Source organism: Colias philodice, chromosome 29, assembly GCF_061535455.1.
Source record: "Colias philodice isolate Cphi_HAF_F1 chromosome 29, ilColPhil1 Martin Lab GWU primary, whole genome shotgun sequence".
NCBI lineage: Eukaryota > Metazoa > Arthropoda > Insecta > Lepidoptera > Pieridae > Colias > Colias philodice.
In genome coordinates this window covers 4,559,201-4,585,485 of record NC_143114.1, presented here as the reverse complement: position 1 = coordinate 4,585,485, position 26,285 = coordinate 4,559,201, and the positions used below count along the sequence as shown (strand labels likewise).

The window sequence follows — 26,285 nt, the reverse complement described above, 5'->3', positions numbered from 1 at the left end:
TTTTAAATATGAATTACGTATTATTGTACACGATAGTGGGGCTAATATGGTATAGAGCATTTCATTAAAGAAACGAATCTTAAATGGCGGCGCTTATCATTCCCTCTCGCTAACACACGGGCGTACGGCATGCAAAAAAATAGGGAAAAGTAAAATCACTAAAATGTATTTGATTTTCCCTATAATAGTTTTTATCATAAATTTACAATGACAATTATGTATTTGCGATAGTAAATAATGTTTTATTGGAATTTGACAAAATATGTTCTTTGGGAAAAGTTGTTCAGTTTTATGGGCTCATTACAAGTATTATGGGGATTTTGTTGCATTCTGTATACGTAAATATGATAATTCATATTCACACAAGTAAATTATATTAACCGACCCGCGAAGGCGCAAAAAAAAACGAAATTTACTAATTAATAATTTATTGTAAGAAAATTACATTATAAATTATTTCTAACTTAAACTACGTGCCTCCCGGTTCAATGTTGGAACCAAGAGTGCTCGTCGTCCTCGGCGGAGCAGCTACAGCGTCGCGGTGGCGATGATTGCCGCAACACTCTCTAGAAACGCAGGTGTGCGCGATGTCGCAATCGCTATCAAGTACAAGTCCTTCTTGGGTGGCCCAATGCATCCTCTAATAATTAAGGCGTGTTATATGTAGGTACATAACAAGTATCATAACAAAGGAGTTTGTCAATAAACAATTTGAAATAATTAATAAAATAATTATCCATTTACATTATTTTTATTTTCTTTTTTACTGACCTTATCATATGTCAGTGGCAGCTTTGGCCGCCATTGAAGATTCGTTTCCTAAAAGGAGTTCAAGTGGCTGAATACTAGGTGTTTTATGCTAGGTGTTTTATTCACTCTCTCCAGCGGGTCATTACTGAATCACTTAAAACTCAACCTGATTTAAACTGTAACTCATTTTTATCTTTCTAATCAAGACTAGAGACAAATGGAATGAAATATTATCTCCGATGAGTATTATTTTTCCGTCTTTGTTATTGAAATATGGCAACGCGACAGTACGGACCCAGTCCTCAAACGTGATACCGTCGAACCACCCAGAAGTAGTATAGTTATACCTGCAACCCTTCGGCCCATTTTGAACCCAAGATTCGTATAAATTTTTAGCTTTGTAAACGACATAACAAGGTAGTGAAGTTCCATCACCAGCAGCTGCCATCATAATTGATGTAGACGCTTTACTATGGTTTAAGACTCTCTCCGGGTATTTTGCGCCTCTTTTTGTTATAACTTTTCTTCTTACGGGATCGTCCGATAAATTTGTTTCGTCATAGTTAACAACGTAACATATTGGCAATCCTTCTAAGGATTTCTCCAATTCAATAAAATATTCTTCTATAATTTGCGGTGAAACGGACGCTCGGCATCTTTTTATGTTTTGGCTAATTCGTAATGAAATTCTTTTTGTTTCTTTGTAAAAAACTTTTCACAAAATCTGGATTTGTGAAATCTTATCTCGAAATATTTTCTCAGTTATGCCAGATCTATCTAAATAACCTTTAACCAATACCCTCAGGTCGTTAGTATCTAAAGGTTATCACCACTCAGCACAATGATTAAGATTTTCGACTATGTATTCCTCGGCTTCTGCACTTAAGACTGGTTGACCTCCTGGCTTTTTCATAAACCTGGTGTTGTCTTTGTAAGACCGATTTAGGAATATCATATTTTGCACTAATATTTCCCAGTGATAAATTTGAATTATTATATTAATTAAGCGCAACTTGCATAGTCAACTCATCATATTTTTTGTAGTGTAGTGTTTGTAGTTTAAGTTTCAACTTAAAGCTGGTGATAGACGTACTAGCTTTAAAACCGTGGTTTTAAAGTTAGCGTACAATTACTTGGCTCGGCATAGCGATACACACAGCAAGTTACTCGTAAGGTGTCGCGATGTAGTCCACTGAAGAAGCTTTGTGCTACTCAGGAGTGATTATCATACTACGTTTTAAAGAAAATAAATGTGAAAAGAAATCGTAAAAAGTGGGTAAAAGCTGGCTTACAAAACGAGAACGTCTATCACACGTTAATTTGGTGAAAGAATTACGTGAAGAAAAGGATGATTTTCGTAATTATTTAAGAATGCCTGAGAAGTTATACGAACAACTCTTACACTTCATCACACCTATTATAGTTAAATAGGATACTTGTATGAGAGAAGCTATTTCACTTCATGAACGTTTAAGTGTGACATTACGTTTTTTGGCAACTGGAGGAACATACACAGATTTAATGTACACGTCAGAAATATCAAGAAAATCGGTGGGATACATTATTCCCGAGACTTGTGACGTCATGTACTCAGCTCTAAAAGAATACTTAAAGGTATGTGAATGAAAGCAGCAGAAATAGTATTTTTGTTTATTTTTAATTAATCAAAAAAATAATAATAATATAGAATTAATCTATCTTAAAGTTTAAGTATGTTAACAGCGATTCGGAAAAGGTAATTATTTCTGAAACTTGTTCTACGGGTACAGAATAATTAGGAGTTTTTGGTGTAACAGGGAGATTGGTGATTGGTTCTTGGGATGATCAAGAGACAGTTATACCTAGAAATTTACATTTTTTATTCAAAATGTCCCATCAAGTTATTTCAAAAATTATAAGAGAAGTCTGATCTGCCCTAGTTACGACATTGGATAATATGATTAAGGTAAGTAAATAAAACAAACAACTTTAACTTAAATATTTAATGTTCAAGAATCAAGAAAATTTGTCGTTTCCTTATTAAATGAAAGTACCTACTATGTCATGTATACTATGTCATTACTTAAAATTTGGACCGATCCAGATTCGGAAATAGATAGTATGCGTTGAGAAGTTTCATTTGAAAGTGTGGAAGGATCTTGTTGGACGAGACACTGGTCGTATGTTGGACTCGAACTGTACAATTGCATCTGTGGCTGTGGACTATTAGTATTTTCTTCATCACTTTGCTGATATTGGTACACTGGACTGCAATGCACACTCGAAGATGACCTTGGGCGCTGCATCGCAAATTTGGCTGGTGTAACATTTTCATTTTTTTTCATATAAAATTCAAATGATATATTTTGAATTGAATTCATTAAAACTGCTCTGTCGTCTGGGTCTTGCAATTTTCTTATTTTAGAGGCGATCATGAAATGGTCATACTCATCCAGTTGTTCTCTCTTTTGACTTGTTATTGTTTGTAAACGCTCAAAGGTATCTTCCATTTGCTTCTTGGCATGAATGATCTTAGATAGTGTTTTGTATTTTTGGTTCGGACCATGAGGACGCTTGAATGTTTCAATGTTTCGACGATTTGTTGCAGATACTGATGTAGATTCATGTTCATTGTTTGAGAAATTCCTTCTAGAGGTTGATGGTTCAGGATTTGACCTGTTTTGAGAAACCTCTGCCACAAATTCATTTATAGTTTTGTCAGCGGTGTTTTCTTCAAGAGACTGAAACAATGTGAATAGGTAGTAAAGTAATTTGAAAAATCATATATTAAAATTTGTACTTATGCACATCTGCTTTGTTTCAGATTCCTGCCAACGAGAGGGAGTGGTTGCAAAAAGAAACCCAATTTAGAGAAATATTTCCTCATTGCGTTGGCAGCATTGATGGGAAACATGTGGTTCTTGTGGCACCGATACACAGCGGTTCTGATTATTTTAATTATAAACATTCATTCAGTATAGTTTTAATGGCAGCTGTGGACCGAGATTCTACCTTTCGAACAATTTCCAGTAACTGACTGTAGGCTTGAAGTTTCTTCATTTTATTTTTATACTTATGCTTAATTTGCCAAAGACATGGGTGTTCTTTAAAGCTCACGATTCAATTTCAGCAACAATCTGTTGACACAATCTGCAGTGAGCCGACAGATTGTGTCGTCAATAGTATAGTTGAGGGCACGTTGGGGGCGTAGCCCAACATGTTGCGTATTGCATCGGCGCGGAAGCAACCAGACAAATTGTCTCAGCAGATTGTGTGCGTGTTGAAACGTGAGTATTGTGATTGCTCCAATCTCGGCTCAGTCGCGATCAAGCGTTGTGGCGGATTGTACGTTTCTTGCGCCTCCGGGTCGCAATCTCCACCTCGCACGTGCAACATGACGACTAATAAAGAAAAAACTGTGTGGACCCAGATTTTTGAAATCTATAAGGACATGCCTCATTTATGGGACAAAAAAAACAAAAATTATATGAACAAAGAGATGAGAAATGACTCATTCAGAATTATTTTGGAAATATACAAAGATCTCGATAAGGATGCTACAGTTGAAGTTCTCAAAAATCTTATATCCAATAAGAGAACCTCTTTTTACAGAGAATTAAAAAAAGTAAGTACCTACATAAAATTAGATTGTTTTTGTCCTTATAGACTACAGGCCCATGTTGAAAAAATTATGGGTCATTTGACCCACCAGGTGACCTATCTAGAACGATATAAGAGCATAAAATAATAAGATTCAGCACTATGACGTCACTCGTAAGCTGTCCACCTGAATGCAGATGAGAATTCGAAAGTTCAGGTAGAGATTTTCTCCCCTTGTCTCCATGATTTTTGTACGGCGTTGCGGAATAATGGCTTAAAAGCAGTATAGAAATAGTATGACACAGATGCCGTACAAAAATGGTGGTCCACAAAGTCGGAATTTATTTTTATTTTTCGATAGTTGCCGGGGTAAATTTGGTCATTTGATTTTGTACGGCATCTGTGTCATACTATTTCTATACTACTTTTAATCAATTATTCCGCAACGCCGTACAAAAATCATGGAGACAAGGGGAGAAAATCTCTACCTGAACCTTCGAATTCTCATCTGCACTCAGGTGGACAGCTTACAAGTGACGTCATAGTGCTGAATCTTATTATTTTATGCTCTTATATCGTTCTAGATAGGTCACCTGGTGGGTCAAATGACCCATAATTTTTTCAACACGGGCCTGTAGTCTATTATGGTTTTTGTATTGTTTTTATTTTGTGTGCAATAGTGTTTTTACAAATACAGGAAAACAGGAAAATATTTCATGTAAACATTTATTAAGATAAGTAGGTATGTAGATGTACATACTTATAAATAAAACCACTTTTAACAAATCAAAGAATTTATTGTGTGATTAATATATTTTCAGGTCAAGACAGGAACCCAAACTGGAAGTGGGACTGGAGATGTATATAAACCTACATTATGGTATTTCGATCTTTTAATGTTTTTAGAGGATATTTGTGAAGCCTCGCGAAGTTCTGTAGACACCTTAGTAGACACTATTGATGAGGTAGGTATTATTATCTAATTTGACAACATATCAAAATTTTAAGCTACTTATTTATTTTAATTGAATGTGTGTTCGAAGGAAAACGTATCCTCCGGTTATAATAGATGTAAAATTAAAGAGAGGAATGATGAGTCTAGAGGTTAGAGGAGACCCAGACTTTGTCTGCTCATCATATCACACAACGTATCGCGCATGTCGCTTGTTCTCATAATTTATTGTAAAACGTAATTACGAATATACAGGGTGACTGGTAATTCGACGTGATCCTTCAAAGGGGTTATACTAGAGGTCATTTGCAACAAATTAAGTCCAGTTAACCAGGGGTCAAAAATGGATGGTTATTGAGCTATGACGGTTTTTTTATTTTTTAGAAATTTTCTGCCTTTCTACCAAAAACAATTAATTATGAAAAAACTACTACACTGTTAACATTCAATTGATATTTTTTTTGAAAGCCGAAGAATGAGCGATCACTTAAAAAAAAAAACTTGCCGAAAACTTGCATCACCTTAAAAAGAAAAGGGTCTTAAGTGGAATTAAACTTATTTTTTCAGTAAATTTTCCATAAGTAGTTGATTATTACTCGAAAAAAATGTAGTAAACTTGTTGTACAAATTAAAGACGTAAGTTCCTTGTTTCATAAGCTTTCTAAAAAGGCACAGAAGTTATCTACTTTTGCGTGGAAACGAAACGAAAAACAATAAACCGCGCAGGTAGCAGATTTTTTCGAAACATGTCCTACACGGTGCCGCGCTTCCCTCTCTTACTCGTGACTCGTAAGCGTAGCATGATTCGATAATTTCCGGACATCTTCGAGATAGTTCGTATACACGAGTCACGACAAGTCGTAATCACTTATCACTCCCAAAGTTACCAACTAGCCAGTTAGTTGCATGCAACTAGTGCGGACACAAATTAAAAGTATTCCTTAAATGAAAGTTACCTAATATCGTTGTTTATTGACTGAAACTACATTTAAACTTTTTTTTTAATGGCTGGTTTTGAAAATGAAGAATACGCAGATATTTTATACTGTTACGGCTTGTGTGATGGAGACGCCTCTGCAGCGCGAAGGGAATATGCAATTCGTTTCCCTTACCGCCGTTTACCAAATTGGAGCGTGTTTGGTGCAACATACCGACGTCTTCGAGAATCGGGACGTGTTCAGCGATGTCAAAGCGACGCCGGCAGACCGCGCATTTACGATCCTGCCGATGAGGATGAAATTTTGTCGCAATTAGAAGCAGATCCTACAGATTCAACGAGAGCAGTGGCGAGGCGCCTTAATTTGTTACAGTGGAAAGTGTGGTTCACTCTGCATACAGCACGACAATATCCGTTTCACTACACACCAGTACACGCCATTGAAGAGGGAGATCCGGTCCGAAGAATGGATTTTTGTCGATTTCTCATAAACTGTGACATTGAAGATCCCGAGTACTTTAAACGTATTCTTTGGACGGACGAGTCCAAATTTGACCGAGACGGGATAAGTAATTATCACAATGCACACTATTGGGCACCTAAAGGTCAAAATCCACGAAAATCAAAGGAAACTGCACATCAGATAAGATTCTCTTGGAATGTGTGGATGGGTATCGTCCACGATTGCATTGTTGGGCCATTTTTTTTCCCTGACAACTTAAATGGGGTCACGTATGAAAACTTTTTGCGTGATGAGCTCTGGGCGCTACTGGAGGACGTACCGTTGGCGACACGATCGAGACTAATTTATCAACATGATGGCTGTCCAGCCCATTACTTTAGAGGCGTGCGACAGTGCCTGGACGAAAAGTATCCACATCGTTGGATAGGTCGTGGTGGACCAATTCCCTGGCCGGCTAGATGTCCGGACTTAACTCCATGTGACTTCTACATTTGGGGTCACATGAAACAGTTAGTTTACAATACTCCAGTGACGTCCCCTGAAGAATTAAGGGAGAGAATTTTGACGGCCGCCCAGAACATAAAAAATACAGTTTCGACGCGGGTAACCAGGCTGTGCAATCTTAGAACATTTTACCGTGCAACTGGGCGAAAGTAATGATACCAAATTGAAAGAGCACCGTCATCTAGTGACAAGTCCTACAGTGAATGCCTTTTTAATTTTGTTGTATTATAAAACCATGTATTTCCGGTTTGTAGATACAGATGGCGCTTGTTGCTGTTAGCCGACTAAGTTGAAAGTACGGTTTTAGTTCATTACAGCTGTAGTGACGAAGTGACCATTTTATTCTTGAATCATTATAATCCGTATGGTGGATGCTAAATGTTACCATTCAAAAAAAAAAAAAATTTTAGTAGTTTTATGTTATCATCATTGTATATATTTTGAGATATAGTTTAAACAAATAAATTATAAAAACTGCCATAATTTTAATTTAATTTAAAACAGTAAAAACTTGATCTAAATAATTAACAAAATTCGCGTCGTAGTAGTTATTTTGTACTTTTTACTTGCAGTAATGAAACAAGCTGTCAACAATCAATGGCGGTCTGTCTGTCGTTAGTGCCGGTTGTTTTTGTTGATAAATTCATCAATTTATAACCTAGTGCTTCTCCGAATCTCCGTAATTCTTCAAGTTGAGCCACTGCTCCTTGGGTTTACGTCGAGTGTTTTCATCAAACTAGTGCTTCTCCGTGAATTCGTTGAGTTGAGCCCTTGCTCCTCACGATTAGCGTCGAGTGTTTGTTCTAGTATTTTTCGAGATAGAGACTCTGAGACTATAGTGCTTCTAAGTGACATTACCATGTCTAGTAAACGTTGTTGTGTTCCTCAGTGTGTGGAAGTCGAAGGTACGTAACCAGACTGTTTCAAACCTGATACCAAACCAGTTCATACGCCCTGTCTTTGCACTGGTGCAATTTGAAAGTAAAACATGGCCTTTTGAAAGTAATGCGCGTACAGACAGGCTTATTTCAATACTCAATACATTTATTGCATTCCACAATGTGAACATGAGGTGTGGCCCTGACGAGCATAACAACCCACTGACCAAGGGCTCTTATAAATATTTGTTTCAAGCTCATGTATTATTATTTTTGCATTACATGAGCTTGAAACTTCTCTGGACGTCATTATTTTTTATTAAGAAAGGGGGTTTATTAAGAAAGTGGGGTATGTACATAGAAATATGCCTGCAACATAATATAATGAAAAGTACACAAATAGTCTCTATGCATTTAAACTGTCTTAAAGATAAATATAATGGAGAAGATGCTCTTAAAAATAATAATTGAAGTAATTCTATATCATAGGTCTGTCACAAGTTTTTTTTCTATAAATGGGCATTTCTCTGTAAGCTCGTACAGGCTCCATATAAATGTTGTCCTGGCGATTTTTTTAAATATTTGCCAATAAAAAGTCTCCTATTTCGAAGAAACTTAACTGTTGTTTTAATAAAATAAGGTGGCCCACTGAACTTATACGTATTTTTCGAGTTATTAGCGATTTTCTAAAAAACCATGACAGGGGACTGTTTCGGGCGTCAGGGGACTGTTTTGAACGTAACAGGGTACTGTTAAGTGAGACAGGGGACTGATGTGTTTGAAAGAAAAGTCATTTTACATTAATCAATCATTTATTATTTAAATGACATGTTTTCGCAACGATAATCAACTAAGTTTCTTTATGAAAAATAACAGAAAACATAACGTTTTTTAAACATTCATATCACAAATCAACCTTAAGTGCTAGAAACATTTTGTACTTGCTAAGAGATCAATATAATATTATTTATTATAATATGGATTGCTCAATGCTATGCATTTAAATACTTATTATATTAATTTGTAATATAAAAATGTAAGTATTCGTATCAAAAATTAAACTTATGTGCTAGAAATATTTTGAACTTTTTGAGATCAACAGTAAGTTAGTATTATAATATCAGTCATTAATTAAATTTATGCAGTTAAATTGAAACACCTACTATCTTTACATCATTAACATAGGTTATAAAGAAAGTCTTTTCTCTCAAATTAAATTAAACTGAAATCTCCAAAAACCTTAAAAATATTAATTCAAATAAGGCACAAATAAATCACAGTTAATTTAACACGTTAAAAAGTTAGCGCTCAAAAACTTTTACTTCAGTAGGAAATTTATAAAATATTCTTTTTCCTTTTAAAATCAAGTCAGGATTATCCAACTTTAGGACAACTTGTTCAAATGACACGTCTGAAATGTCATTATCATCTATTCTAAAGAGCTGCGCTTTTTGGTCACAAATCTTGAGGAAAGTAACACGTAAGTCATTTTCTTCATCGTCAATCCCATTAATTACAGCAGCATAACGATATTCCACATTTTTAGCTGTATATTTCACAAGAACATAATCTCCTGTATTGTAAAATGAATTCTGAATGCCACTCGTTCCTGGTATAGCATCATCCAATCTTTGAAGGGATTTCGTTTGTGTAGGTGTCAATTCAGACTTAGCAGGCTCAAGATCTTCGGCTTCGGACTCTGTAAATACTTCTTCTACTGTCAATTTAGGCTTTAAAGCAAAGTTGATACTGCCTATCTTATAATGTTCACAAGATCCGCGGTTGCAAAAGCAGCTGAGAGTTTTCATTGTAAGTGTTTTACATTTAGTGGGAAGGCCAGGGATGGAGCTGGAATAAACACCTGCGACCTGATGTACATTTAGAGTACCTTTAAACCCTTTCTGATCGGCTGCTTCCTCTTCAACTGTATCGACCATTGCCTGAATGTCTTTACCGTCAATCGCGATACATGTGATGCCAAGACATCGCTCCTGGATAACTGTAACAAACTGATCAATATTGTTGATGTCACCTCCAGAACTAACTACAAAATCTGCTGTCCTTTTACATGTTGCTCCGATTCCATCCGGTGCACCTTTTCCATGGCCACTTTCAGTGTAGTTCCATGTAAAGTTTTCAATATCAGGAATTTCTTCAGAGAGTTTAGTTGCCATTATAAAAAACATAGTTTTATTGCGATACTGCGTTACAGGGCCATCGCTCAAAAAGTGCACTCGTTTAATGTTACATGGAAGAGCCCTGAAAACTGGTCGTAGATGTGTCCAAATGGCAGCAGGTGAATGGGTTATGTTCTCGGAGACTGTGCAAAAAGAAAGGATTGAATTTTGTAGATAAACTACAACGGTATGCAGGCTCAGCTGTGCACGAGATCCACCGAAATGAAAGGCCTGAATTTCTTCAGAGTACTTAGTGCAATAATTTTCACTGAAATCGACGTGTATCAGGACTTCGTCGCAGTGTAGGTTTGATTTCAAATCCTTTATGGCTTTATATTGGTGAACAATATTTCGCTGGTGTTCAAAAAACTTGTCTAAATCTTTCTGTAATTGCGTTATGAGCTGTCTTGGATGTACTTCAAATGTTTTTTTCAAACATTTAGTCACGAGTCGGGGCTTTTTAGTCTTAAAATCTTGTATTTGTTGCCTTTCCGAAATCCACATTTTATATTTTATGACATTTCTGTTATCAAATTCTTTATATTTCGGGTTCTTATTAAGGCAAGTATGACAGGATCTCGCCAAACAATTCACATTATACCGGTCGCAACATAGCTCTTCCAGTAACTTCTGGTGGTTGTTGTAACCCAATATATTTGCAGTATGAAGTGTGCTGAGCTTCATGTCTATGTTGCTGTGAACTATGCAAAGACATGTATCGCGGTTTTGAGCATTTGGTTTAACAACCCAAAATGGACGGAGTCGACAAAAAGTTTGGTAACTAATTTTAAAGTTGCCTGTAATAAACTTTTTGTAAAGATTCATAACTGTGTCAAGAAGATACCTCTTCTGTTTCTTTACAGTCTTCCTAGTAATAAATTCTTTTTTACCGGCTCCCATACGGCTATTACTATCATCTTCAAAGAAATTGTGAACAGCTCTTTTATAACTTTCAGGTATTTTACATCGTTTCAATACAGGTACATCTAAGCCATTGAGGTTGGATTTTTTTCCGGGTCTAGACAACGATTTAATTTCTTTAGGTATCCATTGCCTATACTTTCGAACAAGACTACCAGTAACAACTTTTTTGAAAATTTGTCTCTCCTTCGTATGTTTCAATGTAGAATAATTTTCTTTCAACTGATTACTAATGACGTCGCCAAAAAACGCTTTCTTTACTACTTCTTTTCTTTGATCAGGCTCTTCTAACATTTTTAATATCTTTGTTTTAGGTGTATCTTCAACGTTCTTCTGCATTTTACTTTTAAATCTAGCTAACCTTTTCTTGTACTTCTCAAGCCTTTTCTCTAAACGTGCAATTTTTTCATTTCTTTTCCTGTTAAACTTCTTTCGTCGAGTCGTGGCTTCTTTCTTTCTTTGTTGTTGACTAGCACTGGAAGCTGCTGGGCTTGGAGCTGAAGAAAACTGCTCTGGAATTGGAGTGGTGGGTCTTGTAGGCGGAGGAGATGCTTCTAGATCTGATATTGGCGTATTGTCTCGTATAAAAGTATTAGTGACACTTTTCAGTCTTAATCTTTTGGTTCGGTACACGGTACAATGTTCTTTCCACTTCTTTAGGGCAGCTCTGTGCTCACGAGGTGTCATATCCTTTACCAACTTTCGTGAACCTTTTTCTTTCTTCTTTTGGTACTTTAATTTTTCCTTTTCTCTCATTTCTTCTCTCTTTTGTGGGTCATTTTTTCTTTTTTCATAACGTAGTCGTTCTGCTTCTCTCTTCTTCTGTAGTAATTCCTCTCGGGATAACTTTTTCTTTCTCGGAGCCATATTATTGTGTTTTCGCTCGGCCTGTGTAAAATAATACAACTTTATAAAGAAATATAATGATACATTGATGATACCTATTGATAAACCAGATTATCGTATAAATTTACACAAACAATACATAAACACAATACCAATACGTCAAAAACACAGTCCCCTGTTATACAAAACAGTCCCCTGCCACATTTTCTGACAGAGGACTGTTGCCAGGGGACTGTGTATTTCGAATAAATATCACAATATCTTAAAAACTGATGCAGATTAGTTTGTTTAAGAACCTACCGATCAATTTAGACATAAATATAAAAAAATAAACTATATGATTTAAATAATTAAAGTAATTAACATGATATTATCACTTACCGGAGGACTGTGCGGGGTACCGGAACAAACACGTGTTCACCACACAAATGTCACTCTGAAACTAAACAAGATGGCGTCTCGTCACCGCTTTCGGCATCGTAGCTAACTTCACATCAATTGCGTTTCGTTTCACTTAGAACAATGTTTTTTAATCTTACAGTTTTTTTTTTCTATGGATTTAAATCTTTGGCAGGGGACTGTATAAAAATTTTGGGGACAAAGTTTGCAGGTGTTTACTAAATAATAAAATGCGTAATGAGATCTAGTTTTATGAAAATAATATATTTTAATATGTTTGCTTTATGATAATTACTGACAAATGTATGTAGCTATAATACCTTTCTCGTAAATCCCATATCTAGTCAACAAATCAATGGTGGGGACAGCCAGGGGACTGTGTTTTTAGAGCTTCTAACATGTGTAGAAAAAAAATTAAAATAGTTATGGTGCTTAAAACAATCAGCCCTTAAAGTTTCGGGATTAGAGTTTCTTTAGGAATGATTTATTAGTAAATAATTAAAGTACTTATTGAAAGAGTCGGTCGGGACAGCCAAATACGAGTTTACAGAGAAATGCCCAAATGTAATGCTTAAACTCCTTTTTTGCAGGCTCTTACAGAGTTCTTCATTGGTTTCCAAACCCTGATAAGGACATTGCTCGTTTCCGAACATGGGTTCATGCTATTGGAGGAGAAATTTTGAGTCTGAGCAATGAAAATATTTATAAACTTCGTCGAGTTTGTCATGCTCATTTCGAAGAGAAATATTGTTGCCGTTACAACAAAATTTCTAACATAGCTGTTCCAACATTACATATGCCAGGTTGGTAAACTATGTAGCTATATAATTGTCTATTAAATCTATAGTAGCTAAGTATATATTTTAGTAGCTATAGGCTTTTAATGTGTCATAATAATTATGGCACCTTATGTTATTGTCATAATATAACATTAAATTGAAAATAAATGTTGCATGTATTGTATCTAGTAAAACATTACTATAATTTAGAAAGTTTCATCAGAATTAACCTGTTCATTTCAGGAAATTTGAATTAGAATTTGGAATGGAAGATAATATTTATTACCCTTAGGATTTAGAGATATTATTCAGTTTGTTCTTGAATTAATTCAATGTGTTATTCAACATTATTTTTTACAACAGAGAGGTTGTTTCTTTCGTTTCTACACTTTGGTAGAAACAAAACGAGATTTTGAACTTATTAAAATTGTCTATATTATTTTTGCAGGACCTTTATCAAAATTTATCTGCACTGATAGAAAACCATTGAGGGAAGTTGAAAATTTACCTTCTACTTCAAAAGGTCAGTACCTACACCTAAACTTCACATAAAGGTGCTAACACAGCAGTTGTGTAATGAAAATGAAACATTCTATAATCTTATAGAATGTTTCATAACACTTGTTGTCTGAAAGTTTCAAGTTGTTTTGTGAGAAAATCTTCAAAAGTATGTAAATTGTAACAAAATATTGTCATGTTACACAATGTTTTATAACATTATAACTGATGTGTCAACACTTCAAGAAGATTTAAGGAGATAATGTTACTTAGCATGTCTATTTTACACTTGTAATTTGACCAGAACTGCTACAGTGACTGAAATAATGCTCAGCCAAAGTAATACTATGTATTCGTAAGTGCATATATTATTTTTGCATGTTTTGTTTTACTATAACCTCTACAACTTTTAACCCAGCTGGTAATAACTTGGTTTAAGCCCATGCTATCAGTTCCTGGCTACCTAGTTAGCCAAGCAAAAGCAATACATGCAAAAAAATATGTATTTCTTAGCCATACACTTCAATTTTGATTTAAAGTAACTATCTGAATAAGTTTTTCTATAAATTGGCATTTAAAGGATAAATGCCTGTTATATATATATCGGTCCCTACACACAAACTGACAGAAAAGTTGATGTTTACAGGAAAGCATTTTTAATTTTCAAACTGCTCTAAGAATTATTTTAAGAGCAGATATATATTTAATTTAATGCAAATTTATTTCATGCAACAGCAAGCAGCAACATAAAATTCATTTATAACAATTTTCCTATTGTGTTTGTTTCAGGACCACTATCACTTCAAGATTCCCAAAAACCATTAAAAGAAAATGAAGCACCAGCACCAGGTTGGTATCTAAATATAATCCAAATTTTTCTTACTATTTAGCTAATTGCAAATTTTAGGTTTTACTATACATATAACAGTTCAGCAGCAAAAACACATTATGCAAAAATATTATAAAAGTACATAATTATATAGTTTTAAAACTATAAACTTACTTAATTATAACTTTCGTTTTCCAGCTACTGTTGAACCTGATACAGTTGTTGAGAATCTTGAAATACAAGAATACAAATTGGAGGATAAATATGGTGAGTGGCCCTTACTTAAATTTTAAAGAAAAAAGAAATAGAAACCTAAAGATAGAGTACTATGTTCATTTCCACTGCCTTTATCTTTCACTCTACAACTCTTAATGGTTGAAGCCATGGGGCACAGCAGTGTTTATACATTTGATCTGCTGGACAGTACTTCTGTTTAAATAATTTCTTTAATATAATAATAGCTAAGGTAGCATGTTTTTAAAAGCTTAATTTTATTTGCAGGTCCAAACACTGCTAAAAAAGTAGTGACTCATAAGAAAATGACCAAAAATGAGCGATCCTTATACCAAAAATTGGTAAACATTAGGATTAAGTTATCGAAGTGTCGGAACAGAGCACAGAAACAATCCCTGCAATTAAAAGCAGCCAAAAATTTTATGAAGAATAGCAACTTTATAGCTACTATTAACAATATGCCAAGTGCTGCTAAACTTTTAACCATGTTGCAGTTTAGAGAGTCTAAAAAGAAAGAAAAAGGCAGAAGATTTTCTACTGAAGAAAAAATATTGGCTTTGGCAATGCTGAAGCAAAGCCCCAAAGGCTATCGATTTCTGCGAAGAATGTTGGTTTTGCCTTCACAGCAAATACTAAATACATTTTTGAACCAAGCCAATATAAAGCCTGGTATCAATAATAATATATTTGAACAGCTGAAAAAAAGAGCAAATAAAATGAAACCAGCAGACAGACTCTGCATACTAATGTTCGATGAAATGTCTCTGAAGCCTAATTTAACTTATAATGAGAGAAAAGATTTGGTGATAGGTTTTGTGAACAATGGACGCGAGACAAAACAAGAATTCGCAGACCATGCACAGGTTTTTATGATCAGGGGTCTGATAAGAAAGTATAAGCAACCTGTTGCTTATACATTTGCACAGGCGGCCACTAAAGGCCCAGAGCTGGCTTTACAAATCAAAACGATCATACAAAATCTACAAGAAACTGGGTTCAACGTAGTGGCTACAGTGTGTGACCAAGGCACTAATAATAGACATGCCTTAAATCTTCTTTTACATGAAAGCAGGGTACATATGCTGAGAAGTGGAAAAGAAGTCAGAGAAGAAACAAAAATAATTATAATTAATGATAAAAAAATTGTTCCACTGTATGATCCCCCGCATTTATTAAAAGGAATAAGGAACAACCTATTACAGAAAAATTTAAGGTATAAAACAGATAAAGAAAAGACGGCTAAGTGGGATCACATTATAAAACTACATCAAGAAAATCCTGCATATAAAGGAATACGATTAGTGCCTAAGTTAACTGATAGCCACGTTGATCCGACTAGGACGAAGATGAAAGTGAAATACGCCAGTCAAGTGTTCAGTAGATCTGTCTCTTCTACTATGGGATACCTTGCAGGTAAGATCAAGAGATGTTTTTTTTGTAATGGCCAACTAAACTTAGTGCAACAATATTAGATTAAATATCTGCCGGAATTTAAATATTTCCATTATATTTCAAAATATTGGTTATTGCAATTACCTGGGTTCAGTTACTCTTTAAATTAAAATGTAGGTTTAATGGTACACCACTATGCAAACACATATCCCAAAGCATACACATAACATGTACATTAGGTGCACAGACATTTTAAAGCATAAATGATCTAAATTCTAATATTGAATTGTTATTGTTTTACAGATAACGGAATCCTTCCAGACGAATGTAAGGAGACTGCAGATGTACTACTTTTTTTTGATAATCTTTTTGACTCTGTGAATGGCAGCTTTGTCAAAAATAGGTATGCAAAACCACTCCTAGGACCTGTAACACCCAATTCCAAACATCACGAATTTTGGAGAGAAGCAAAAAAAGTTTTAAAATCCATGAAATTTATCACAGATGAAAACAAAATTGCTAATGTACCTACCATTAATAATTGGGTATGGACACTGGAAGGCATAGAAACATTAGTTAAAATGTTAGCCATTGACTACAATGTTACATCTATATGGATGCGGCACCTAAACCAAGACCCAATCGAAAATTTCTTTGGGGCTATAAGAAGCCATGGGTGCCGTAACACAAATCCAACACCTGAAAGATTTCAATCAGCATTAACAACGTTATTAGTCAATAACCTATCCAGTGTCCATGCCCCTGGAGCAAATTGTGAAGAAGATCAATGCAATGCACTACATGCCCTCATCGTTACTAAAAATAAGGAACCTACGACTACTGGTGATATGTCTTTAGACATTGTTAACGAGATTACCCTTACACCTTTAGAGGAAAAAAGTCAGCCCCAAATAATGGGGCCTCTACAGTATGTATCGGGATATTTTTTAAAAAAGACGAAAAATAAAATATTTAGGTCTTGTGAGGTTTGTAAGGGTAATCTCTATAGTGAAATTGAAAATGATTTTATACAAAGAAAAGAATTTGCCAATCGTCGTTGGCTTTCCACCCCAAGCCCAGCATTTTTGGAATCAATATCCAACATGCAAGATATAATAAATACAATAATATCTACTAATTTAAAACAAAAATTTCTAAGGGAAAATATAAAAACGATAATTCTTTTATTTTTAGACTTTAATTTTATGACATGCTCTGAACACAAAGAAAAATTAATAGACTTTTTAATTAATTTAGTTAGTCGATTTTTTTTATTTACATATTGTAAAAATATAAATAAAATTTTAACGGGCAAAAAAAATATAGACAGCGATGAGGATGCAATGCAGTGCAAAGCACAAAAATATTTTAAAAGATGTTTTAAGAGGAAAATTTGACATTATTATAATAATGCATTGTACCAACAATGTAATGCAATTATTAGAATAATGTCAAAGGAGGGTGCTCAAAAAAAAATCAACTTTGGCAGAAACGAATTGTACTATAGATTAATAATAATATTGTGTAATAAAATAATAACCGGGTATGATCGTGATTCCTGGCAAACATATAAAAATTTCCAATTTTGTTATCCAGTTGTCCATAAAAAAAGTATTTCGTAGTAGTAGTATGTTTCCCTATTATTCAAAGAACTTTCCTAATTCCTTTTTTTTATTTTGAAGGGGTATACTTTTCTTAATAAACAGGTCAGAAAAAAGAAATTCAACATCGGTCCAGGCGTATTTGAGAAATGACCCAATGCCTCCAAAAAAAAAGGATATTTTTTAATAATGAGACCACCTGGAAAGTATACCCTTTCAGACAAAACGAATTTTCCTCATCAGTCCAGGCGTCTTTGAGAAATCGGGGAACATACTACTTTTAAAATAGACAACAAAATTGCATTTTTTTATGTTTGCCAGTAAGGATCACGATCGTAACCGGTTATTATTTTATCACACTACATTATTGTTAATTTGAAATACAACTCCTTTCTGCCGAAGCTGGGTTTTTTTTTCAATGATGCGTGAGCATTCTCCTTTCTGGTTATGTATTAGAAAATCTAATTTTATGGCTGGTTTTACAGTGTGCTGACGGTCTGCGTTGACAAGTCAATATGTATGGTAGCTTATGAAGCGCTTTAGTTAAAGCTATGGCACATGAACACTTGAACAGGTTGGCGAGTAGTAATGTAGATTTTGTAATGGTACGGATCTCCCTCGTATCAACCTCAAGTGAACTTACCAATTTTGAACACAACTCTTTGTTTTCCTTCGCTAGTGTGTAAACGGCCAGTATATGTAATAAAAAACATAATTAAGGTACCTTTCAAGCAAACGCATTACCATCTGTTCGCATCCCATGAGTTGCTTCAATTTCCGTATCATCGACAAAGTCCACTTGGAGTTAATTCAGTTGATATGAGGGGGATTTGTACTAGATCATCTCCATGGTCGAGATAACCACTCGCCATCCGGTGGCCTCTCCGACATACATGTATAGAGCTATGGCTTTGAATATTTGAGAATGACATCGATCGGTCGCCAGCGCTGAGCGTACTGGCTTGTCACTGTGGACCATCAGCATGACTCTAAAACCAGCCTAAATAGTCCAATCAACGGGGCTTAAGTTACCAAAACCCTCCCGCCTATGTAATTTGGCATTGATAAAATTAGGGGATATTATTACCATTTCTTTATTAGTTGTTAGTTATTTTTTAAGTTGTTTGTTACTGATTGTTGAAAAATCCTCACAGTGATTCGTATATAATTATACTTTCTGTATAATTATATACGAATGTACTACCTACTTAGTATAGTTATTTATATGAATCCAACTCTTTTAAATTGTAGACAATGAAATTCTAATTTCACTTTCACGCTGTAACTTCTACTGAACTATCAGTCTTATTTTATATAAAAGAGAATTATCAAGAATGCATTAATAATAAACAAAGCTATGTAATCAGGATATTAAAATACAATTAATAACAATAATTAGCAGACCTTATTGTTCAGTAAAAGTAATAACGCATAAATGAAATTTGGAAGTTTCTCTGAAATCGAAAAATTGTGAGATTCCTTTCGAAATGATACATTCGTACATAATTTAAACAGAACGTGTTTCAGTGTGATCTTTTTTTACTACTAACTTCTTGTAATCTGCACCTAATTTCATCATAAATGCTAAATTTCAAAGGTGGGAGAATTTTTCGGAGTCTTAATTAATATTCTATGATGAGTTGACATAGGACGCTAGTATTCGTCCCATGTCAACTTATCATTCTAAGTTAAGTTGGCAAGATAAAACATAAGATTAATGTATGACCAAAATTGTATCCAAAATTTTTAATTAGTTTTAATCATGTAACTGTTTGTGGTGAGAAATAAACTATTTTGATTATCATAATATATGGTTTTATTTTCTGCATCCTAATTTGAATACAGTTGAGTTTTGTTAATTTATTTATTAATCCGTTAGGTAATTTACTCAGTCAATTTAGTAAACGTATTCTCCATTGACTATGAGTAAATTACGGGATTAATAAATAAATTAACAAAACTTAGTACAAACAAGGCTCAAAGCAGGAATGATAGTAGATCTATAGTTATATACATCGCAGGAAAGTTGCAAGTTTGTAGATACAGATGGCGCTGTCAATCACTTTCCTCCTGAACCCGCCGAGTAAAGCCTCTATACCTATATATATAAAAGTACTCTGTGCGGGTAACCATCACTGAAGTACGCCGTAGACTGCGTGCCTGCATAAGAAATCGAGGCAGGCAATTCGAGCAGGACTTTTAATTTTTTTCTGATTTTTGTGAACATGTTTTTGTAATTAAAACCAAAATTTAAATTACGTCTTTAATCTTTTTATTGGATTTTTATTTCGATCCCATGCAAAAGTAGATAACATTTGTGCCTTTTTAGAAAGCTTATGAAACGAGGAACTTACGTCTTTAATTTGTACACCAAGTTTACTACATTTTTTTCGAGTAATAATCAACTACTTATGGAAAATTTACTAAAAAAATAAGTTTTATTCCACTTAAGACCCTTTTTTTTTAAGGTGATGCAAGTTTCGGGCAAGTTTTTTTTTTAAAAGTGATCGCTCATTCTTCGGCTTTCAAAAAAATATCAATTGAATGTTAACAGTGTAGTAGTTTTTTCATAATTAATTGTTTTTGGTAGAAAGGCAGAAAATTTCTAAAAAATAAAAAAACCGTCATAGCTCAATAACCATCCATTTTTGACCCCTGGTTAACTGGACTTAATTTGTTGCAAATGACCTCTAGTATAACCCCTTTGAAGGATCACGTCGAATTACCAGTCACCCTGTATACATCTTCCTCTATTCTTCTTATTGTTATTTCAATCCTCAGTCTCCCGCACTTACCACTTACCGACTCCACACTGGTGACCCCGTGAAGAACACAATTATGACGGAAAAAACTAGGGCATGCACCCGGGTTTACCCGGTTCCGAAAAACCCGGGTAAACCCGGGTTTTTTGAAGATCTTGAGAACCGGGTCTGAATTGTATGAAACCCGGTTCTCCCGGTTCCGAACAAAATATTAAAATATAAAGTATTATTTATATTTTGCTGCATTATTTTAACAAATTTATTCTATCTGGCAACGTCAGACTCACGTGCATCGCGAATTTTCGTGCCACGCCTCAAGCGTGGCTCTGATTGGTTGTCTAACCTTAGATGCTATAAGTTTCCTACGGGTGTATTACCAAAAAAAATGTGTGTATGTACTAGTGTACACACGTAAGAAATGAAACTTCTTAATGACCTTATTTTTCAAAAAATTATTTACTATATGGAACTTTACAGAAATACGTCGAATCACGCGTGCGGTAGGGATAAGAAAAAGATGGCGCGTAACGGAAAAATTGTCACGCGTAACGAAAAAATGTTACACTAAATTTTTTTCTAACCCCGATAAAGTTTCACTTCAAAAAAAAATTAGGCTTCGAAAATGACAAAAATTAGGCTACTGAAATATTTTGATTAGATTTGTCGTGAATTTGAAAAACTGTTGATTTTACTGTTTCATATAATGATCCAGTCATGTTTTTGTTTTTGGTATCAAGCTGAAATTTATATCGAATACTCAAGTCTTCGGTCCCTTGATGCTGTGAAAAAGTCAAACTCACAAGCCAACGTATCAAAAGATACAGCCGTAAATGCTGAAAATTTTCGCAAATTTAGTCATTCGCATGAGACTCAAAACCTACAGGATACTTCTCATGAACAAAGAGCCTTTAAATTTGGTAAAAGTAACGTCTTATAACACTGCAGATAAAGAAAAAATTGCTAGAAACATAAATTTTAAAGTTACAACATTATAAAAAATAGGTTTGTTCGGAGCCCTTGGAGCGCGAGTCCGACTCGCACTTGGCCGGTTTTTTGCTTTACAGTTTGCAGTTAATTAATAAGGTTAAGTTTATGTGTGATATTATGATAACAAGGTACTTTTATAAGACTGATAAATAAAGAGAAGTATTGAAATTTTGTTTCTTTATTAATTTAATAAAATAAGACACAAGCCGCGTAAAATAAAAGGCCCATAAGGTACTTTTACAGTTACTTTTGTTTAATTTCGTATTTTTTTCCGAGGTATTATAAAAGAACCGGGTAACCCGGTTCTACCCGGTTCTGAGCTCGATTTGGAACCGGGTTTCAGAAACTTGGAACCGGACTCGGTTCTGCATGCCCTAGAAAAAACACGTATCATGGAGTCGACTAGTGAGGGGAAAGTGTCGATAGATTCCGACAACGAGGTGAACAAGATGAGCGTGCGTATCCCACCATTTTGGCCAGAAGAGCCGGAGATTTGGTTTGCCCAGGTGGAGGAACAATCGCAATCAATAGAAATTAAAATGGCAATTAAAATGGCAACTAGTGAAATTCCTCGCAGAGCGTTCCTTTTACACAATGGCAGAATACTTCAAATATAAATTTTGACTTTGATTGATTGACTTTGATAATAATGATTGTAGAATGTAAATGTAATGATAATGAAAATAATAAATGAAATTTTGATTTATAATTAAGTGACATAATTTGCATGCTGTTAATAACGGCTGAACATGCTGGAACTCAATTGTTAACATCTATGTATACCATGTTTTTTGGCAAATAAATTAATTTGAATTTGAATTTAGAATAACGAGTGACCAAACAAAGTTCAATCATGTCATCAACCAACTCGATAATAAATACTCCAAAGAAGTAAAGGACATTATTATACATCCTCCTGAGGAGAACAAATACGAGACACTAAAAGCGACGCTCATCAAACGCCTGACTGAGTCCAATGAGAAGAAGTTGAAGCAACTCCTGATGCACGAGGAGCTTGGAGACAGGAAGCCCTCCCGATTCCTTCGACACTCACAGAGCTTGGCAGGATCCGATGTTAGTCCTATGGTTAGTCAGAAAAAAAAGAAAGATGTCCCCAATCAAATACTAAGTATGTTGCAACAAAAACAGAAAATATCTTCTGCTAATATTGACGAAGATGACGACACTAAATATCTTCTTAGTTTCAGAAGCTATATGAAAACAATGAATGCTCATCAAAAAATTGATTTCAAAGACGGTATGCTTCAATTGGTAAAAAAAAATTACCATGGGAAACGAACCATCGCCATCGCCATCAACATGCTTACGTTGCTTCTGTGCTAAGGTATGGTATACTGTTTTGGGGAAACTCAACTAATGTAAAGAGTGTCTTTATTGGACATAATAAAAAGTAAAAAAACTAAAACCCAACTACGACAAAAAACGACGCTGAAAAAGTATAAAACAAGATTTTCAGAATTCCACTATGTAGAGATAAATTTTCATATATCTACCGTAGCACTTTGACAACGTGTGACTACGCCTTTCCAAACATGAAAATTTATCTCTACATAGTGGAATTCTGAAAATCTTGTTTTATACTTTTTCAGCGTCGTTTTTTGTCGTAGTTGGGTTTTAGTTTTTTTACTTTTTATTATTTGTACTATTTTGGTGTTAAAGTGTATTTATGGCGCATAATATTAACAAAAGTTAAATTGATGAACTAATAAAGAAGCTATCAACGAAAAGATGTGAATTATATGCAATCAGCCCATGAATACAGGTAAAGTCACAAGCAAATGCTAGTAATATATATATATTCAAAATGTGCAAGTAAAAAGCTTTCAAATTATAAGGCGGCATAACCAAAACCAAACACGGCATATTTATCTTAACTTTATTTTTTTACTCTGTATGTTTTGTCCGCTAGAGGGCGCCACATTAGATTTTGTGAAACCCCATATAGCCTATAACCAGCGGACAATTAAGACGCTTCTAATGATATGTCATTTGTCGAATTCTGATAAGTAGTTTAGAAGTTACGAGGGAACAGATGAACATACATACATACATACATATATACATACATACATACATACATACATACATACATAGCCTGTCAAAATCATAACCCTCCTTTTGCTTTGCCGTAGTCGGGTAAAAAGAAATGTGTTAGGGCTCTCTGTAATGCGTCCCCAATGAACTCTTGCCGACCACTCTTCAAAAAATGCAAACTATTAACATTAACTGGTTTGTACATCCTGGAATCTTGTATTTTTGCTAAGAAACATAAGGATTTGTTTAGATCTGCAAAAGAGGGATATCAACTTGGCAATAGAGACCCTACAAGGCTGCTGATGCCTAAATGCCGTACGGCCTTATACCATAAAAATGCATCTGTTATGTGTATAAATATATTCAATGAAATTCCCAAATCTTTGAGGGAATTGCCATTTATTATTTTTAAAAAGCGTTTAAAAGCCTGGCTAATTGAAAAATGTTATTATGACTTAAAAGAATTTTTTCAAAAATCAAAATATGACATAATATTATAATATTGTAATTACTTATTTATATAAATTAAATTGTATTTGTAGAAATGGACATTTAATAGTAAAAAGCGTAATAATTGACATAAATTATATATTATATAATTGTAAGTGAAAAAGGGTACATAATAGTTGACATATATAATTATTATAAAAATGATATTAATGTATAATTGACATTCTCTTGTTAATTTTTGCATGCCAATCAATTGGCGATTTGTGCTGAACAATGAATTATGCAACATCTGTAAATCTACCACATTTCTTGCAAAATAAATCATTTCATTTCATTTCATTTCATCCCGGTACACTAACTATTACCAACAGATTCTTCAGGGTCGTTTCCAATGGCTGGCAATAACTCATCTCCATCACCGAATTTCAATCCATCTTATCAAAATATACACGTGCCCAAAATATCACCAATATATTTGCAGACTCCATCTCCATCACCACCAACTTTTTATCCATCTTCGCAGCAGCAAAATGTGCCACGTAAGAATACCAGGAAGCCTATTATTATCCACTCAATCTCTAGTGTGAGACCTCCCCAATCAACTACCCAACAAAGCCCCAAGCAAGATTATCCTGTTGAGATATCTATACCAAATACTAATGTTGAAGACAATGAGGCTAGTCAGTTTTTAGTGCTCCAGTCTCAAGATTCACAGGAGGGAACAATGCAAGAATTCTTAATCTTAAAGTAAAAAAGCGTAGTGTTTGTACAATATTTTAATTTTTATTACAATAAATACATACATAGCTTAATGTTATGGTCAATTTTTCTTCTGTATCCAAACACAAACTCATGGGCGTATTTTGCTTTTTTGTTTTATCTCGTATGCTATTATGAAGCTCATCGAAGGATTTCGTTGACATCCTGTAATATTTAAAGAATTCTTCTGGGAATGCAAGTAACTTTCAATTCGTCTTCGTTGTCCATTCTCGTGCGTTATAAGAAGCGTCTATGATCGAACTGATCGTATAAATTCCGAATGCAAAAAGCCGAATGTGTGCGCTCTCCACACGGAATTTTTGATTAGGAAACCTGATCAGGATTCTTGATCCGGAATCAGTATGTATGCGCCCGGCTTTATGGTGCCGCGGCAAACTCACAGCAATTATGGCGTTAATGATGATGAATCACAAAGCGAACAATCTGTCAATTGGGAGTTTGAGATAGATAATTCATCAAGATCAGAAGAAATTCCACAGCTGCCAGCTTGTTTCTATCAGAAACAATTCAACTGATGAAGATGAAGCGTTATCTATTGTCCGAGAGCGCATTGTATGCAGTCAGAGCGCAAGTACATCCTCTTTGGAGCACAATGTAATAAGCCAGAGCGCGAGTACGTCTTCTTTGGAGCGAAATGTAAGCCAGAGTGCAAGTACGTCTTCTTTGGATAGATCTCAAGGAAAAAACATAAAAAATCTACTTGTTCAGAATTTGAAATCAAAATGCTTAAAATTGAAGAAGACAAAATTAAAGCATTTAAGGAAGCTAGGAATGAAGTTGATGATGCAGACATGCTATTTTGAAGTTACTTGCTCCGTATTTCCAGAATTTAAGCCCAGTACAAAAATTGAGATTAAAGAGTAAATTACAAAATGTAATTGCCGATGAAATTGCTTTAACGACTTCCCCCTGCCCCTCGATCTCTTCATATTCTGCTTCAATTTTACCATCTCCAGTACACTCGATTATCGTCACGTCGCCACCGTCTCAAACTCGTCAATTTTACGAAACATTTAATGACGATGTTTAAATACCAAACATAATATTGTTTATCTTTTTCGATTTTATCCAACTTACCTAAATACATAATTATAAATTACCTACTTCAGTCTTTTATTTCTATCTCCATACATTATAGGAATCAATTTACATACATACCTACATAATAGGGTAAATATCCCTAATTTGCTTAAGGTGCATTCACACAAGTAGCCCGCCAAATTCAAATTTTCGTTGTTTTTTTGGGAATTGCAGCTCTGTTTTACGTTGTATGATGATCAAAATGGAATTCGCGACTGTACAGATAATATATTTACTAAATATTAGTCATCGAAATTATGTTAATTGTCAGTCTTCATCATAATGGACTCAAGTATGACTTTTTCATAAAATATTGATTCTTGAGTCCAATATGATGAAGACTGACAATTTATATGATTTTAGTGCCTAATATTCAGTAAATATTATATTATCTTTACAGTCGCGAATTGCATTTTGATCAACATACCTACA

At 34.5% G+C, this 26,285-nt stretch overlaps 2 protein-coding genes and 1 long non-coding RNA gene across 5 annotated transcripts in view; 2 read left to right on the top strand and 1 right to left on the bottom strand.

Moving 5' to 3' along the window:
• The window catches only part of LOC149475928 (uncharacterized), a 147,295-nt gene that overhangs the window by 67,459 nt on the left and 53,551 nt on the right, over window positions 1–26,285 (top strand). The gene's annotated exons all lie outside the window — the stretch shown is intronic.
• On the top strand, window positions 1,368–20,591 carry LOC149475932 (uncharacterized). 3 transcript variants are annotated; one of them, XR_016317991.1, is made up of 4 exons: window positions 1,826–4,385; window positions 4,968–5,264; window positions 5,295–5,518; window positions 20,469–20,591. XR_016317991.1 is itself a non-coding variant. In XM_089713091.1 (3 exons), exons 1-2 carry the CDS (start codon window positions 3,947–3,949, stop codon window positions 5,310–5,312), a joined length of 570 nt encoding a protein of 189 aa, XP_089569217.1. In that variant the 5' UTR covers window positions 1,368–3,946; the 3' UTR covers window positions 5,313–5,518; window positions 20,469–20,591. The 3 variants fall into 3 exon arrangements, 1 of the variants encoding a protein (XP_089569217.1); XM_089713091.1 differs by having other exon boundaries at window positions 1,368–4,354; window positions 5,151–5,518; XR_016317990.1 differs by having other exon boundaries at window positions 1,849–4,385; window positions 4,968–5,518.
• Window positions 8,581–12,968, bottom strand: LOC149475933 (uncharacterized). Its single transcript, XM_089713021.1, has 2 exons — window positions 12,389–12,968; window positions 8,581–12,049 (listed from the first exon to the last, which is right to left on the bottom strand). Exon 2 carries the CDS (start codon window positions 12,026–12,028, stop codon window positions 9,365–9,367), a length of 2,664 nt encoding a protein of 887 aa, XP_089569147.1. The 5' UTR covers window positions 12,029–12,049; window positions 12,389–12,968; the 3' UTR covers window positions 8,581–9,364.

Excerpts from the sequence above, each read along its gene's own strand:
- LOC149475933 (XM_089713021.1), bottom strand. The coding sequence starts at position 12,028 with ATGGCTCCGAGAAAGAAAAAGTTATCCCGAGAGGAATTACTACAGAAG.
- LOC149475932 (XM_089713091.1), top strand. The coding sequence starts at position 3,947 with ATGTTGCGTATTGCATCGGCGCGGAAGCAACCAGACAAATTGTCTCAG. Across the intron at positions 4,355-5,150 it reads TTTACAGAGAATTAAAAAAA|GTCAAGACAGGAACCCAAAC; the intron begins GTAAGTACCTAC and ends ATATATTTTCAG.